The sequence below is a fragment of the Mobula birostris genome, chromosome 6 (assembly GCF_030028105.1).
Source record: "Mobula birostris isolate sMobBir1 chromosome 6, sMobBir1.hap1, whole genome shotgun sequence".
In the NCBI taxonomy this organism is placed as follows: Eukaryota; Metazoa; Chordata; class Chondrichthyes; order Myliobatiformes; family Myliobatidae; genus Mobula; species Mobula birostris.
Genome location: NC_092375.1, coordinates 26,896,280 through 26,914,244, shown reverse-complemented (window position 1 = coordinate 26,914,244; position 17,965 = coordinate 26,896,280). Strand labels below are relative to the sequence as shown.

Sequence of the window (17,965 nt, the reverse complement as noted above, 5' to 3'; positions counted from 1 at the left end):
GGATACCACAATGCTACATGAAAAACATGCAAGTAAACAGCCAAATTTTTCATCCCAAAGATTTTCTCTTAACTGAAACACACTCCCTCATTAATGCAATGGAGTACTTACGCTGCAAGGATAGCAGCAAGTCAAACACTAGCTATTTATTACTAAACTTCCCTTATTACAGTTACAGGCATTCTCGTTGATGCAGAAGATAAACTGACCATAATCTACAGACCAGAGCAAGAAAAGATTACGTAAAAGTAAAACATCTCCAGAAATTGTGCTAAGTATTGTGCTAATTGATTTGTTTAAAAACAATACTTTTTTTTGTCTTTATACAATTTCTTGATGAGCATAAAAATGAACTTGCCAATCAGATCTTTTCCTACAACATCACCCCATCCCCATAATCTTAAAAATTAATGAGTGAGGAGGCATTATTATCTTTGGGCCAGTAACATGGAAATGCGGTGCCCAACATCAGTCATTCACCTTTTCATCCAATAACGAAGACAAATGAAATAAAGACACATTTGCATCCATGGTTGTAACACTGATGGATGCATCCGGTTATGGAATGGACACAGGGTTACTGCAGCTTCCCAGACAAACCACCAACCACACATACAGCTCACACTCGGCATCCTTCTCCTCAGACTTCGGAAAGCGACCATAAGAAATACATTACAAACATTTAAAGATAGATTATTGCTTAAGATAACCATACGAACCTGACCTCGGCCTCCTCGAGGCAAAGCCTATCTCGCACAAACCTCTTCAGCACCTCCCTGTCCACCTTACGTTCAGCCTCCGCATGCCGCTGCCAAGCCCAACCCGCACGAGTGACAGGCATCCGCTTCTACCAATAGAAATACAATACCTCACTGGACTCACCAATCCACTGTCATGTTTCATTGATTTGCATGAACGGGAATCGAATGGAACAGGAGTTGTCATTGGCTGCAGCATGAATCGCCTTCTGATATGTCAATCATCGGGAGGGCGTGCGGTGCAAGTCGGAGAGTGGTTGGGATATGTCCGTAATTTAATGCGTAGACCGTGGGTTCAGGCAAAAAAAAGAGGTAGCCAAATGGCAGAATGGGATGAACATGATATGAGGAAAATTGAGTCGTACAGAACTAAAACAAGCTTTTCGGCCAACATTTTAACCCTCTAGTACCCATTTCTATACTAAATGCACCATTTCGTCCTTAGCATTCTACGTCTCGGCGCTCCAGGTTCTTGCCCGGATACTTAGCAAACGTGAGAGTTTCTGCCTCCACCACCTACTCTGGAAGTGCTTTCCATGTTCGACTATTTGAAAAAAAGTTCTTCCTCTGATCCTCAGCGTATATCTTCAGGGTTTCGTCATCTCTGCTATGGGGATAAAAGTGTCTTACTTTTGAATCCGTGGAATTCATTGCCACAAACGGTTGTGGAGGCCAGATCATTAGATCTATTTAAAGTAGAGATTGATAGGTTCTTGATTAATAAGGAGGTCAAGGGTTCCAGGGAGAAGGCTAAATAAAGTATAATAAATCAGCCATGATCAAATGGTGGAGCAGATTCAATGGGCTGAGTATCTTAATCACACTTCCATGTCTAATGGTATACTTCAGCAGGCTATCCCCCATCCCAAAGTCTCTTTCGCTCCAAGGAAAACAAACGAATCCTTGTACTGCAACAAACAATCTGCGGGGGAAGTCAGCTGGTAGAGTAGTATGTGAGAGCCATAGAGAAATAAGGCACAGAAACAACACCCTCAGCCCATCTAGTCCATGCTGAAAACATTTAAACTGCCTACTCCCATCGACCTGCACCAGGACTATAGCCTTCCGTATCACTCCTATCCATCCATGTACCTATCCAAACTTCTCTTAAACGTTGAAATTAAGCCAGCATGCACTACTTTGTGCTGGCTGCTCATTCCACACTCTCAATCCTCTGAGTGAGGAAGTTTCCCCTTAAACTTCTCACCTTTCACCTTTAACCTGTGACCTCTGGTTTTAGTCCCACCCAACCTCAGTGGAAAATGCCTGCTTGCATTTACCCTACCCATACCCCCTCATAATTTTCAAAGGTTTCAAAGCTACAATTAATGTCAGAGAAACGTATCCAGTATACATCCTGAAGTGCTTTGGATACCTCTATCAAATCTCCTCTCAAACCCTACGCTCTACAGAAAACAGTCCTAACCTATTCAATTTATGAGAATGATTCGTGCACCAAAAGTAAGGGATGGTGGCAATTGACGTTTTGAGTCAAAGCCGATGAAAACACCGCATTCTAGCAAGTTGATGGTAAAGTTCCTCTGCACCTTCACAATTGCAATTACATTCAATACCCCAACTGTGGCTTAACCAACATTTTATAATGTTGTACCATTGGCAGCTTTTAAGTTCTGTCACCCGGATAAGGCAGGCAAGTAAACTGCATGTCTTTTTCGCAACACTACCTGTGATCCTTGGTCTTATACACCATTTTCTCTGTTCCTCAGTACTTCCTAGGCGTTGTGTATGCCCAACTTATATTGGTCTCCCCAAAGTGCATTACTTCACACTTCAGGATTAAAATTCCATCTGCCATTGCCCAGGCCATTTTACAAAGAGAATCATTGTCAATATTATACTGTACCCTTCAACTATCCTGCCGTCAGCTCAACAAATTTTCGTGCCCTCTAGAAACTTACTAATATCTCCTATATCGTTAATGTATACAGTATAAAACAAAGAACTGATCTCAGCATTCATGGCTGTGAGAAAACCACTGGTCACAAATTGTCTTGAATCCCACCATAGCTGTCTGCCTGCTCTAATCCCCCTGTGGGATCTTGTCAAAGACCATAGTGAAGTCCATGTAGATAACATAATAAGACCATAAGACAAAGGAGCAGAAGTAGGCCATTCGGCAATGCATTGCCCTCATCAATAAATTATCTCTTCAATAATACAATCAAATTGGATCTCCCCCTATCACAGCCATGTTGTCTATCTTAAATTAATCCTCACCTTTCCAAGCATACATTAATCCTCCCCTTCTGGTTTTGACTCTTTCATCTCAATAGTGTGCTGGATCTGAAACATACAGTATGTGCCCTGCTCACAGATTATCACTCTGACAGTATAACTAATTAAAACCAGTGAAATTGCCATCTAATTATCAAAATAATCAATGTAAAGCAAAATAAGTTAATAAAATAGTAATTACTTTGACTTCCCAGCACCACTTCATTGCCGATCAAAGTCAAGAAGTTTGTAATGATGTAGAATTCAATTTCAATTGTGTGACAAGGATGTGCATGGAACTAGAAAACTGTCCACAAAGTTTAAAGGTAAGTTGGGATAAGAGATGAATCCAAGAGAGCTGAGGCCACATTTGAGGCTAATTTGAGGATAACAATCACAGATAACATCATGGAAAACAGCCTTCCTTCCGTGGACTCTGTATACCTCTCACTGCCTGGGTAAAGTAGTCAGCATAATGAAAGACCACATCTGCCAGGAAGATTCTCTCTTCTCTCCTCTTCTATTGGGGAGAAGATACAAAAGCCTGAAGGCACATTCCTCCAAACTCAAGGACAGCTTCCAAACTATCTAGTACAATAAGATGAAATGTTGACCTCACAATTTACCTTGCAATGAACTTGCACCTTATCGTTTACCTGCACTGCATTTTATCTGTAGCCGTTACACATTATTCTGCATTGTTATTGTTTATCATGTACTACCTTAATGGATAGTGTAATGATTTGATCTGTACGAACAGAATGCAAAATACTGTAACAGTATTGGTGACGATAGTATTATTTCTTATTTTTTATTCTTTCTTACTTCTCTTCTAATATTTGTATATCTGTGCACTTGTAATGCTTTGTGACACTGCAATTTCCTTTGGGATCAATAAAGTATCTATCTATCTAATGAACCAATTCAACCGAGAAATGCAGAAGCACTCTACCAATCAAGAAAACTACAGTAGAGGTACATAATTTTGATTAAATACATCAGCAAAAAAAATCATACAGACTTTATTTGTTGAGAATTACAAAAAACAATTTCAGAAGTGAACAAGTTCCAGAAAAAAACTGTTCCTACATAGTACTATTTGTACAGCATAATGAATTCTAACCATTTCAATTTTTTGTGGTTTAATGTACTTTATGCCACAAAAATTAAGGCTTTATTAAGCCTTTATTTTAAAAAAAATCAGTAGATTTGATGATCATTACAATAAGCAAATAGCTCTTATTAAATTCACCATTTTTTTTCCTTACATGCAGTATTCTTCAGGATGGAATTATTGCAGTTTAAATACCACAGCAAAGAGAATTTATTGATGTGAACTTACTTCCTGAATACAGTAAATATTCCTTGGCTTGGCAGATGGAAGAAAGATTTAGAATGAGATAAATATGATAAAGAAAGGAAATGCTGAAACACATTTCTAAGTAAAATTTCAGATTTAGCATCACAATACAGGGCCTTTGGCCCACAATATTGTGCTGATCTTTTTGTGTTCCTCTTTCTGCTCAAAAGGATAATTTGAAGTATCAGGATTAAAATTGACAGATTTTAGACAGGTAAAGGCATCATGTGACATGGAGAAACTGTGAATAAAGTGGCATTAAACTAAAAATATACCATAATCTGAGTGAATGGCCTTCTCCAAGTAATGTGCTCCTATGCTGCAATTCTAAAAAAATAATTACATGAATAAATTAACATTCCCATCATTAAAGTTACCGGCTTTCACTACTTCCTCTGATCATATTTCAGCAAATGTTTGATCCAATTCAGTAAGGTGTTTTTTGTACTATTTTCCTCAGTTGATTTTCCAATAATCTCTGACGTGGCTTTGTTTGCCTCCGTTAACATATCATAGTTTTTCAATATGACAGCAATCTCCTTATCTGGGTTAAAGTGCAGCATCTGTCTGTTCAGTAGAGGTACAATCAAATTGAATCTATCTATCGTTTTATTAAGTTGCTTAATATCATTTCTGAATTGCTCACAGATTAGGTTCCAATGTTTCTGAGTATGGACAGTCAGGGGCTCACCAAGCTTTTTCCTGTAACTCATCATGTCACTTCTGAGTTTCTCTATAGTTTGCTTTATTTCTTTACGCAAAGCAATCCACTCTGGTTGATACCCATTTTCTATGAGAATCCTGTTCAGATTGTGTGTCATGGGATCGATGTATGGATATTGTGCAAACTTCTGCAGTGGTTTCCCTTTACCACTAAGGTTATCAAAGTCACCTTTGGCCATTGACTCCTGGATGAGATCTTCCACCAACCGTTCCACTGCTTGGGTTATTTTTGTTTTCTTGCCATGCTGGATATCCATCACCATCATAGTATTTTCCAGATCCTGCGCTTGTAGTTTCTGTTTTCTGTAATCCAACACTTGATCATTTGCACGACTGACTCTGAACTTCCCATACTGCTTCTCTCTTTGACTAGGTGTACCAGTACCAATGCCTTCAAAGCTCAGATACTGTCTGTGCTGAGGTGCCAGGTACTTGGATTGTTCTTCTTCTTCATCCATTCTTTGATCAGACCCTGCCTTTCCTTTCTCTGCTAAATGCTTGACAATAGCTTTGTAGGCTTCTTCGACTTGCATGAACTTTTGAGGATCAGCGCCGTCAGAGCCACTATCTGGATGATATAATTTGGCAAGTTTGACATAGGCTTCCTTCGCTTCATCGTGGTTGCAGTTTTCCGGTACATTAAGCAATCTGTAACAATCTTGGAGGTGTTTGCTCATTGTTCGGTGACCCGAGAGCATCCGAGCACCGCGAAGGCAAGTCATCACCCAGTTTGTCTTTGCTGTTAACATGTTCTCCCTGGAGTGACGCCTTCGATGGGAAACACAATCACTGACAGAATCACTTGATGCACGTTTTAATAAAACCTTTGGTATTAAAAAAATCCCATTTTCTGAGCAACAGCGTTACATCTGGCAAAGGGGGTGAATCAACTTGCCTTTACGTGCATTTTTTTTAAGCTGTTGGATTCCTTCTGCCCTCATCACCAAAATTAAAGTATTCGGGACAATATATTACCAGAAGGAAACTGCGACCGGAAACCACAGGCCGAGAGGTCATCAGAGACGGAAGCAATGGGTTTGTGTTTAAATTGGCTCCTGGGAGCTGTAGTTCCAACAAACATTTCTCAAAACTTCACGGCATAGCGCACTCCTGTGGATGGCAGTGCGGTGCGCCCGACAAATTTTCAAACTTTGCAGCATTCCAGAATGGAATTACAGCATTTAATTTTAAAATCCTTTTGTCAAACGTTAGGCCGCAAATTCTCGCTTAGTATTGGACGAAAAGAATTATTATATGTACACTAATACGGAGTAACAATCATTTCGTTCTCCTTTACAGGTGCATTGACGAGTAACAATACAAAATCTTGAATAAAATTTGCCACAGAAAAAACAAATAGATTTGCAATTTGCACCATAAAACACTTCAAATAGTACCAAAATATTTTTCCCCTGAAAGAGGCGAGACTCAATACCAAAACGATGATTTCCAATGTACTGCAGTGCAATCTGGTTTGAAAAGATTTGACACTTAGTAGGAGAGATCGGACTTGAACGTCGGGCCGTAGAGAACTTCCAAATGTAAGAGAATATGTAACAAGTGCCCTTAAAATCAAATATGACAATCATGTAGCACGGGGCGTGGGGGAGGGGTGGATGCTTATTTGATTCACCATGCTTAATGCTAACTTTTAGAAAGAGCTGTCTAATTTGTATCACGCTGCCTCCTTTCCCCAAAAGTTTTGAGTTTATTTCTGGAGTGAGGCTATTGGGTATCAATGGCAAGGCAGATGTTTATTACAGTACTTTTGGTCATGGTACTCCCAAAATAGTTTTGGGTTTGAGAGTTTCAGAACTTAGTACTAATGACAAGGTAGGGTGGATTTGGAAAGGATATTTCCTATCCAGAACTAGAGGGCACAGCCTCAAAATTGAGGGGTGACCCTTTAGAACAGAGGTAAGGAGGTTTTTTTTAAGGCAGAGAGTAGTAAATCTGCAGAGTACTGCCACAGACTGCAGCGGAGGCCTAGTCCATGCATATATTTGAGGCGGCGGGTGGTCATTTCCTGATTGGTCAGGGCATCAAAGGATATGGCGAGAAGGCAGGTGTATGGGGTTGAGTGGGATCCAGGATCAGCCATAATGGAATTGCAGAGCTGACACGATGGGCTGAATGGCAGAATTCTGTTCCTATGTCTTATGGACAGTGAAGGAATACCGAGTGGCTCCAGCATCTTGTGTGCTACTCCACAATGATACATTTCCACGGCAGGATGGTGTGTAACTTAGCGAGGAACAACAGGACACAAACAACACACACAAAATGCTGGAGGAACTCAGCAGGACAGGCAGCATCTATAAAGGGCAGTCCTGATGAAGGGTGTCAGCCCGAAACATCAACTGCACTCTTTTCTATAGATGCTACCTGACCTGCTGAGTTCCTCCAGCATTCTCTGTGGATTTCCAGCATCTGCAGATTTTCTCTTGTTTGTGAGGAACAACAGGAGATTTATTAAAGCTCTTGACCTTCTCGCTTGCAGAGATGATGGTTTAGAAGATGCTGCCAGAATAGCCTGGGCAAGTAGCTGTGGTGATCTTTATCAATACTACACCTTTTCACCCAGTGGCTGGCCATGGAGTTTAGGACAGTGAATGGGGTGCAAATTAAGTAGATTGCTTTGTGCTGGATAGCATCAAATTTGAGTGAAGATGGAACAATATTCAAAGAAGCAATTGCATTCCATTGTATTTCTGGCCTGTGTCCTAATGATGACTGGATAACCGATAACCAATAGGCTTTGTGAAGGGGAGAGGCAGTCACCACATGGTAACCAGAACCTGACTTACACTTTTAACCAGTACTTATGCAGCTGGTCCAACTGAATTTATGACATTGCCACCATAGAGTACCAGCCAACAATCCTTATTCTGGTTGAAGGCAGAGGATTTGGAAATAGTAACATTTCACCTTCCAGCTAGCCCCATTTCCTCTACCCCACCTTTTTTTATTCTAGCATCTTCTCCCTTCCTTTACAGTCTTGAAGCAGATCGGCCTGTAATGTCGACTGTTTATTCATTTCCATAGATGCTGTCTGACCTGCTGAGTTCACAGCAACAGGTCCACCGCAGATGCCATCTCATTGGCTCTTCACACAACCCTGGAACATCTGGACAGCAAACAACAGGATGTTCTTTATTGATTACAGTTCAGCATTTAATACCATCATCCCCACAAAACTAATCAGCAAACTCCAAGACCTGGGCCTCAATTTGATCCTGGAGTTCCTCACTTGCAGACCCCAGTCTGTTCTGATTGGCAAAACCATCTCCTCCACAATCTCCATCAGTACAGGACTACCACAGGGTGTGTGCTTAGCCCCCTGCTCTACTCGCTTTACACCCATGACTGCGTGGCTAAATACAGCTCCAACACTATATACAAATTTGCTGATGACACCACTGTTGTGGGCCACAACAAAGATGGTGATGAATCAGCATACAGGAGGGAGATTGAAAACCTGGCTGAATGGTGTAATAACAACAACCTTTCACTCAATGTCAATAAGACCAAGGAACTGATGCAGACTTCAGGAGAGGGAAACCAGAGGTTCAGGAGCCAGTAGTCATCGGAGGATCAGAGGTGGAGATGGTCAGTAACTTCAAATTCCTAGGTGTCACTATCTCAGAGGACCTATCCTGGACCCATCATATAAATGTACTTGCAAAGAAAGCATGACAGCACCTTTATTTCTTCAGGAGCCTGCAGAGATTCTGCATGTCATCAAAAACCTTGGCAAACTTCTATAGGCATGTGGTGGAAAATGTACTGACTGGCTGCATTACAGCCTGGTATGGAAACAGCAATGCTATTGAGAGGAAAATCCCACAAAAAGTAGTGGTTTCAGCCCAGTACATTGGTAAAGGCCTCCCAACCACTGAGCACACCGACATGAAACGTTGCCATAGAAAAGCAGCATCCATCAAGGATTCTCACTACTCAGCCCATGCTCTTTTCTCATTGCTGCCATCAGGTAGAAGGTACAGGTGCCCCAGGACTTGCACTACCAGGTTCAAGAAGAGTGACTACCCCTCAACCATCAGGCTCTTCAACAAAAGGGGATAACTACACTCATTCTATCTCTGGTGTTCCCACAAGCGTTGGGATCACTTCAAGGACTCTTTATCTTGTTGCTTCATGCTCTCGTTATTTATTTATATTTGCATTTACACAGATTGTTGTTTATTGATCCTGTTTAGTTATTGTTCTATAGATTTGCTAAGTATGTCCGCAGAAGAAAAAAAAAAGGATCTCAGGCTTGTACGCAGTGACATGCACGTAATCTGATAATACATTTTACTTGAACTTTTGAGTTCCAGCATTTTGTGAGTGTTGATCATTGTTAGACTTTCTTTTGTTGGTAATGGGCGGTGGCATTGGTTTATTAGTGTCATATGTACCAAATACAGTGAAAAACCTGTCTTGCATACTCCTTATACAGATCAAATAATCACAAGGTGTATTGAAGTAGAATAAGGTAAAACAATAACAATGCAGAGTAAAGTGTAGAAGCTCCAGTGGAGTTTAACAATAAAGTGGAAGATATTAACAAGATCGATTATAAGGACAAGGGTCCATTTTATCACAGAAGAGGTCCGTGCAAGACTCTGAAAGAGTGGGTTAGAATGTCCTTAAACCTTGTGCTATTAGCTTTCGGTCTGTTGTATCTTCTGCTTGATGGGAGAAGAACAGGAGAGAAAGCCTGGGGTCAGTGGGGTCTTTAATTATGATCCAACAATAACATTTCAACAATTTCAAACATACCTTACACATTCATAGCAGAATTAACATCAATAATGGGGAAATGACCAAAGAGCTTAAGCAACATTGTGAAAGTAGAGGAAGAGAGACACACATTTCTGTGGGAACTCAGACATAAAAAGTCGATGTTTTGGCCCCTAGCCATTCATCAGGTTCTGATCAACACGCTGGAGGAACTCAGCAGGTCAGGCAGCATCCTTCGTCAGGACACCTCCCAGCATCTGCAGAGTATTTTGTGTTTACAGCAGTTTCTGATGAAGTGACTTGATGAGTTCCTCAAGCATTTCGTGTGTGTTAATAAAGATGAGAGAGAGAGAGCGAGAGAGCATAAATAAATCCGTAATCAGTCGACGTTTCGGGCCGAAACCCTTCTTCAGGAGAGATATTTAGGGAGGGACTGCTGAAACCTTGGCAATTTAAATCACCAATAGTGAATCCGTTAAGTTTGGCGATGAACAACCTATCATTAGGAGTGGTGAGAGCTTGAACAGAGAACGGAAAGGCGAAATGGAGACCCGAAACTCAAGGCCCTGATTTTAGGATCAACAAGGCCCTTTAATATATCCAGAACAAATCTGTGATTCTAGCTGGGCCTGAGCTCCGTCCTTTGTTCGCAAAACAAATAAAAATAGCAACTACTTCCATTCACAACTTGTTTATCAAAAAAAAGTCAAATTTATATTTTAAATATCAATGGCTGAAAACTCCGCCCCATTTTAGTTATTTCACTTAACCCCAAGATCTCCTACCACTCAGCCGAGTTACTGCTGCTGACACAGAACAGTACTGTACAGACTTTTAGATTCAAGTATTTGTGATTGGCTGCAGCGTCAGACACTTTGGGTAACTTCGCCGCCCTCGCCAGCAAAGCCTTGCAGCGCCATTTGAACGTGAAGAGGTGCCTTTATTCGCCCGGGTTCCTGGTGCAGCACGTGTTTGTGGCTGGGTTTCAGAGATCTGTAGGTGAGGTTACAGACTTCTATTACTTTAAATTGTCTTAATGCATTTTCCCCCTCATCGTTCATCGATTTGAATTGTAAGCGATAGTATAGTCTGTAAGAGAACTACCATGTGCTGCATTTAGATAATAGTTATCACCTGACTTTTTTTTCAAATAGTAATATAACAGTGGCCTCGTCTGGATATTTTTTAGTAGTGAAAGCAATGGGAATGTTGCAGCGTGGATTCAGTAATTGTTACCAGAAATGACAATTATCAAGGAGATTGTGATGACTTAAAACGTTTTCAACTTTAGTGATATGGTGATTGTGAAATCTGATTCTGCTTATTTTTTGTTTGGCGTTTCTGCTCACTATGATGCGAGTAAAAATGTTCAAAGTGGTCGTAAAACAAAATTCGGCAATTAAGATATGAAATTCACCTCAGGCGGGAAAAAAAGAGCCCCCCAGGTTGTCTTTGAAAAGGAATCGATATTTTATTTCACTCGGGTGACTAGTGATTGAAAATGGGGAAAAATGCAGATGCTGAACTTCTGAACCAAAACAAGAAAATGCTGGGGAAAACTGGACGGGTCAGCAGTATTTGTAAATGGAGAAACGGAGTTCTTAATGCTTCTAAGAGGAGGAAGAATCAGGCACTTTGAGTGTTAACTCTTTCCACAGTTACTTCCTGGCCTGTTGTGTGTTTCCAGCCTTTTCTGTTTTTATTTAAACCAAGGCTACCTATTGTCTTGCTGTGAGCAAGACCAGGGGTAGAGTTTATCTCATAACTTTTTTTAAAAAATGGTATTATAAACATCTATTGTTTTTTTTGAAATAAAATTCAATTTGCAAAAATGCAACAACTACAGTTTCCATAAAAAAAATTATGCTGATATTCTCAAAATGTATTCAACATATGTTACCCAAAAATTCCACAGTGGTTCTCATTCTCACTAGGATAGACAAAGCAACTTTACCCTGAGTGAAATCAAATATTCTGGCATCTTTATTTATGATAAATGCATAAAATCACATTTTACATATGCTCCCAAAATATATTGATATAAGTTTCATATGAGTGTGCCCTTCTATGACCTCCCATTTCTAGCTCTCTAAATACATCTAGCCCCATTCCATTCCTCCAGTTTTCAGTTCCAGTGCTTCTCCGATTTCCCTCATTCCTACACTGGTGGCTGAGTCTAACTACCTAGGCCCTAAGTTGTGAAAGTCACTATGTAAACAGTTTTTACCCATTAAAATTATCTTCCTAATTAAACATTTGTCCAATATCACATTGTATTTTTACTAATGTTCCAGTAAAGTGATTTTGAATATTTTGCTACACAAGTTGTTATGTAAATGCAAATAATTAATATTTTATACTTTAAAATTTACAAATAATGTATTTCTATAGATAATCTTTGCATTACAGATTGCAAGAATTAAAATGAGTAATTCAGAAGGTAAATGTGGGAAATAAAACTCATCCACAGATGAGAGTTTTGGAGTGGGATTGAAGGGATCATTTAAGGAATATAGTAATGGTACTTACTGTTGGCTAAAAATTCTGAAAACTCTGGTCAATTTTCAGATCTTGACCTGGTTTGAAGGTGAAGCTTCATTGTTAGTTGAAGGCTAGCCAGGTATAGACTGAAAATTTGGTACTGGTTTCATCAGTGATGGCAATCACGTAATGTTACAGGTCCATCGAGTGTACAGGTCTGAGCGAGGGCTGGCAGTGCGGAAAAAGAATTGGCTTCTGGCATTCTTGACAGTAACTTTGCACTTATAACCAGTAGGTATAAAGTGGGTAACACAGAGAAATCGAGCTGATACCCCCCCCCAATCTACACCCTTACCTGCCTACAGGCAAACACTGTGGCTGTGTTATCTGCCCAGCTCAGACTAAGTAGGCCAAACACACTAACTTGCAACGTATTCAGTAAAGATTCACTGAGACTATATATATACTATAAATGCTTAAGCTGGTCTTGCCTTTAAATTTTCCTTTTATATATGCATTCGTGGAAAGCATGTTGCTGGCTTTTAAACTCCATCTCTAATGCCTCTGAGCTAAGTATGAGTTAAATTTGGACTACATTTGGACAATCTTCCGCTACGTTTAGGCTGGGTGAGTGAGGATGAGAGATTTAATTCTCTGCAGGATGTTAGTGAATCACATGGGACTTTTTTTTAATCATGACAATCCTGTTTACTATTGCTGGATGAGCTTTAGTTCCAGATTTATTTCATGATTTGAATTTAAATACCCCACGTTCCATAGCAAGACTCAAACAACTATCCAGGTATCGATCACTAAAATCTCTTGGCTACTAGTTTAGCAACCTAACCAGCACACCATTGTACCTGCTGATTTATACAGATTGGTAATGACATTCTGACTTGCGATTTTAATAAACTATTATTGTGGGTTCAAGGAGGTGGCTACAATGTGGTCATAATACAGAAAATCGCCCATTGGAATATCTCTTTCCTTCACAGGTTGTGCTTAACAGGGATTTGAGATTATGACTTAATCAATGTGAGATTGCTGTAGGCATGTTAACATTAGTATAGGATAGATATATCAGAGGTATTTAGTGCAGGACTTAAGACCATCTTGTATCTCAGGCATTCAGTTGACATTTGCTCCTAATGGAGGCCTTTCCTTCCAAAGGTAGTTGGTTATCAAAAGGCTTTGACTTTCTAGTACACTTGAGGCCTAATTGCAAATATGGGATAAATGATGGACTGCACTGACACACCAGGTAGTTTCATGCAGTAGATAGGAAGTACATGTTGATCTTCTTCAATCAGATTGTGCAGTGTTTTTTTCTTGAGCAACGCTCAGACAGTCCACTGTTTTGATTTGAATTTTCCTTCTGGCGGGAGCAAAATTTTGTAGCTGAGGTGTAGGGGTGGTCACTGAATTCCTATCGTTGCTCTTTCTCGTGGAGACTGGTGCAAGACTTCATTCTGTGCCCTTGACTATTGTCAAGGTCTGTGTTAGATTGCAAACGTGCTCCTACATGATAGCGAGACAAGGAATGGGAAGTTTAGAGAGTGGATTGGGAATTTGCCCCTGCTGAAAATAGAATAGTTGACTCGAGCTCCATTGATCTCTGCCAGCTATGACTTGGACAACCTTGACTTCTGGTGGCTTTGCTCCCATAGGGCTGGAGATAGCAGCATTGACCCTTGGGATCTGGTCTCTAGAGATTACATTTCGTCTCCTCCATGTCCATTTTTCTCTGATGTCTTGGTTGCCATAAGTCACTGTCCTCTAGCTACCACCTGTAAGGCACATGTAGTAGACCTGCCACCAAGACATTCATGGTAAAGAGGTAGTAACTCTTCAATGCTCTGCAGCTGTCAAAATGTCACTTTCCATTCCATGCTTGTTCCTGTAGATCTCCATGATGTCAAGCAACTGATTTTTCTTTCTCCTCACTAAAAATGTCTGCATAATGTCATAATGTCTTCATAATCAAAAGGTAAAAGTGATTACCATATCAAACAGTAAAGATGTGATGCAAAGTTCAAAGTAAATTTATTATTAAAGTCCATATATATTACCAGACATCCCACCTCTCCCGGAAGTTCCAGGAGTCTCCTGCATATTGATAGTGGCTCCCTGATGCTCACAAATTATATACAATATCCTAGAAATCGATTTTTTTTGAGAAAGAGAGAGAGCGCGCGCAACAGAAAGTGCGAGGGAGAGAGCGCGCGCACGCCATGGTAGAGTGTTCCAAAAAAAGAAAATATAAAACATACGTTACCCCAGACTACACTAAAGTGTACCCCTGCCTAATAGGGGTCAAAAATAATGACAGTGTTGCTCGCTACACTGTTTGCAACAGTGCCTTTTCCATTGCCCATGGTGGGTTAAGACTGTAAAAGACACGTTGAGGTGAGTTTAACAGGTGTCATTCATTCATTAGCATAGCTAACGTTATTTAAACTAGCTGGCTAGCTGCTAAGGAGCTACTCTATTGCAGACATCCCACCTCTCCTGGAAATTCCGGAGGTCTTCTGCAAATTGATGGTGCCTGAATGAGTTTTTGCGGGTGGGATGTCTGTATTACTGTATACAACCCTGCGATTCATTTTCCTGTGGGCATACTCAATAAATCCAATAATCATAATAGAATCATTGAAAGACTGCACCAACAGGGGAGACAACCAAATACAAAAAGAAAGAAAAAAAGTAATAACAATAATAAATAAATAGGCAATAAATATTGAGAACAAGAGATGAAAAGTCTTTGAAAATGAGACCATTGATTGTGGTAACAGTTCAGTGATTGGGCGAGTGAAGTTGAGTTTTAATTAGGTGTGTGTGAAACCATTTTACAGATAGGTTTAAAAGGCGTGTTTCACGGTGAGAGAGTCAAGGTGCACTCTTTCTGCTGAAGTGTCAGGATTCCTAACAAGAAATGGGAATGCTAGAGGCTAGGGAAATGCTCTGGAAACATAAAGATACAGTCATGGAAGATCTTCAAGGTGCGAGAATTAAGGCAGCCTAAATAGTCTTCTTGTCCAAACTTGTCTTACAATTAATATATCTGTAATTTCTTTATTAAATTCTTGGGCCATATACAGAATCTGAGGCTGAGCCTATTTTGTTAATAAGAGCCTATTATCTGAGTGGTTGGAAAGCACGAGTAGATCATGAGGTCAGTCTGTGCAGTTCTCCCCTCATGAAGCATATTACATATCTGAGTTCCCTATTGTCTGTGACTTCTCATATCACAGTGATCCAATAGTTAGTGGCTAGAACTATCCAATCTGTACAGAATAAATTTTGAAGTATATTTTTGAAGTTTGTTTGATTGAAACGGTTTACTTTCAAAGTATCAGCAGATGTTAAGTACATCATTCCTTTCTTTTAAACTTTGATTTTTGCAATGTGTTGCTTTATCTCACGAGCTACTTTAAAAGGTCAGGTTTGACAGTGGGCTTTAGTAAGTAAGATCCATTTATAATTGGTGCCACTCTTGCTATAACGTTGAGATCCAATATTTTGATTTCATGGGCTGCTACATTGAAATGTGGCTACATTTAATCATGTTTGCTTTTGCAGAGGTGGGATGAGACTCAAGTCTTACAGTGTTATCCATGAGGCACAGGAGCAGAATTAGGCCATCTGGCCCATTGAGTCTGCTCCACCATTCCACCATGAATGATTTAGTATACCTCTCAACCCCATGCTCCTGCCTTCTCCCTGTAACCTTTGACACCCATTGCTAATTGAGAACCTATCAACCTCCTCCTTAAATATACTCAATGACTTGACCTTCACAGCAACCTGTGGCAATGAATTCCATAGATTTACCACTAGAAAAATATTCCTAGTCATCTCTGTTCTAAAGCGAGGTCCTTCTCTTTTTCGGTGATGCCCTATAGTCCTAAACTCACCTACTATAGGAAACGTTCTCCCCACCTTCACTCTAACCATGAATGCAGTAATTTTTGCTGTTGTAATGATCTCTTTCACACTTGACTTTTTTATTTGTCAATGAAATTGATTATAATAGAATTTAAAAGGCCCAAATTGTGTAGAAAACATGATGCCTATTTCTGTGATTTCATATTTCTGTATTGGGCTGCGAACTGATGCACTGCTCTCAAGCAGCAAATTTCCTGGAAGCACAACGAAAGCCATGTTGCTGTACTGTTGTGAGCTAAAGAGGTGCAAACCTACTGTAATAAACAGAACCGTGTTAACCTTTAGGGCGATGGCAGAACAGGAGCTGTGGATCAGTGGCTGGGAGTGTGCTGTGCTAATTCTTGTGAGCTCAGGGAGTGTTAATGCTACAGTAACAGAACCGTGTTAACCTTTAGGGCGATGGCAGAACAGGTGCTTGTGATCGGCAGTGGAGGTCGCGAGCACGCATTGGCATGGAAACTGGCCCAGTCGCCTCACGTCCTGCAGGTTTTGGTTGCTCCAGGGAATGCTGGGACAGCTGACAATGGCAAAATATCAAATTCAGGTGAGAGCTTCCTTGATTCTGTTCCTTTTTCTGTTTGTTTGAAATTGCTGCCTTATTCTTTACCTTCCGATTCCAATCTGTTCATCACATGGACATCAAAATATGCTGAACTCTGTCGCTTGCATTAAAAATCAGCACATCCACGGATGTGCTAAGGGCAGGCTACAAGTGTCGCCTCACGTAGCAGGCCCACAGTGTTCTATAGAATGACAGAAGCAACAACAACAAAACAAGTCCCTTTCCCATCCCTCCCATTCACACACCTAGACCTGCTGCCAACCCAAGGCAGACCCACCTCCGGTCCTTGTCCCTGGATTTTCAGATTTGCAGACATTGGGCCTCTGTCTTCAGACTTCACCCCAGGACTCACTGATCACAGGTTTATCCTTCGGGCCTTGACTTCTGGACTTGCACGGATCTCCGACTTGAATATGGACTCCCGATCTGGGACCAGTTTCTGACCTGGGGGACCTCAGTGACTGTGACACGGCTTCTAGGATCTCTGACATTTGTCTGCGGAGTGCTTCGACTTGGACTCTGAAATCCTTCCGGGACTCTTCATTTTCTACCCCGACATCTAAATCCTCTTCATCCCTGTCCCTAAACTCTAACCTGATCCCTAACTTCCCACGCTGTTCCCAAAACCATCCCTATAAACCAAAAAAACACAACTGTCCTTATGTTAATAGATATGTAAGCAGGTAATTTGATATTATCCTGTGCAGTTTGGGTATATGTATTTAGTTGTTAAAATTAGTGTAATAAAAGTATTAAAGATGGGTAATGTATAATTAATTCATAAGTCTGGTTTAGCAAAGAGGAACTTTTGATGGAGTGAAGATTGGAAATTGTGTTATTCTTTAGAATTTTCTGAAATTATGCTGCAAAATCTATTATATAAGTCTGATGTCTGATGAAACGACTTGATTTTGAAACCTGTTTGGTTAACCATTCATTTTGTATGAGGGTACAGATAGTGGCAGTTTTGAGTGATCCAGTATTTGATGTTGCCTCTACAATCCAGAGCTCTTCGCCATGTGTGGGTGTATTTAATATGAATATCTTCTACCCAATGGCATGCTGAAATCTTGGTCTTACTTCAAAAACAGTTTAAATACTCCAAGCTATGTAGGTCTATCCTTGAACCCCTTGGGATAATATCCAAAGTACAAG

At 40.4% G+C, this 17,965-nt stretch overlaps 3 protein-coding genes across 5 annotated transcripts in view; 1 reads left to right on the top strand and 2 right to left on the bottom strand.

Annotated features, from left to right (window-relative positions):
• Positions 1-831, bottom strand: part of LOC140198879 (transmembrane protein 50B) — an 81,657-nt gene extending 80,826 nt beyond the window's left edge. For 2 of the 3 annotated variants that reach the window (XM_072260062.1, XM_072260064.1), the window contains exon 1: positions 720-828. The gene's annotated coding sequence lies outside the window, so the exon portion shown is untranslated. Of the gene's footprint in view, positions 1-719 lie in introns of all 3 variants that reach the window. The other variant, XM_072260063.1, reaches the window with a different exon arrangement.
• A 3,247-nt stretch (positions 832-4,078) lies between these two features.
• dnajc28 (DnaJ (Hsp40) homolog, subfamily C, member 28) lies at positions 4,079-6,082 on the bottom strand. Its single transcript, XM_072260060.1, has one exon. It carries the CDS (start codon positions 5,823-5,825, stop codon positions 4,740-4,742), a length of 1,086 nt encoding a protein of 361 aa, XP_072116161.1. The 5' UTR covers positions 5,826-6,082; the 3' UTR covers positions 4,079-4,739.
• A 4,603-nt stretch (positions 6,083-10,685) lies between these two features.
• Positions 10,686-17,965, top strand: part of gart (phosphoribosylglycinamide formyltransferase) — a 59,328-nt gene continuing 52,048 nt past the window's right edge. Inside the window, exons 1-2 of the mRNA XM_072260059.1 lie at positions 10,686-10,818; positions 16,644-16,792. Coding sequence (XP_072116160.1) covers positions 16,648-16,792 — 145 coding nt within the window. The 5' untranslated portion in view covers positions 10,686-10,818; positions 16,644-16,647. The remainder of the gene's footprint in view (positions 10,819-16,643; positions 16,793-17,965) is intronic.

Bases quoted from the DNA above. Each gene is read 5' to 3' on its own strand.
- dnajc28 (XM_072260060.1), bottom strand. From the start codon at position 5,825: ATGTTAACAGCAAAGACAAACTGGGTGATGACTTGCCTTCGCGGTGCT.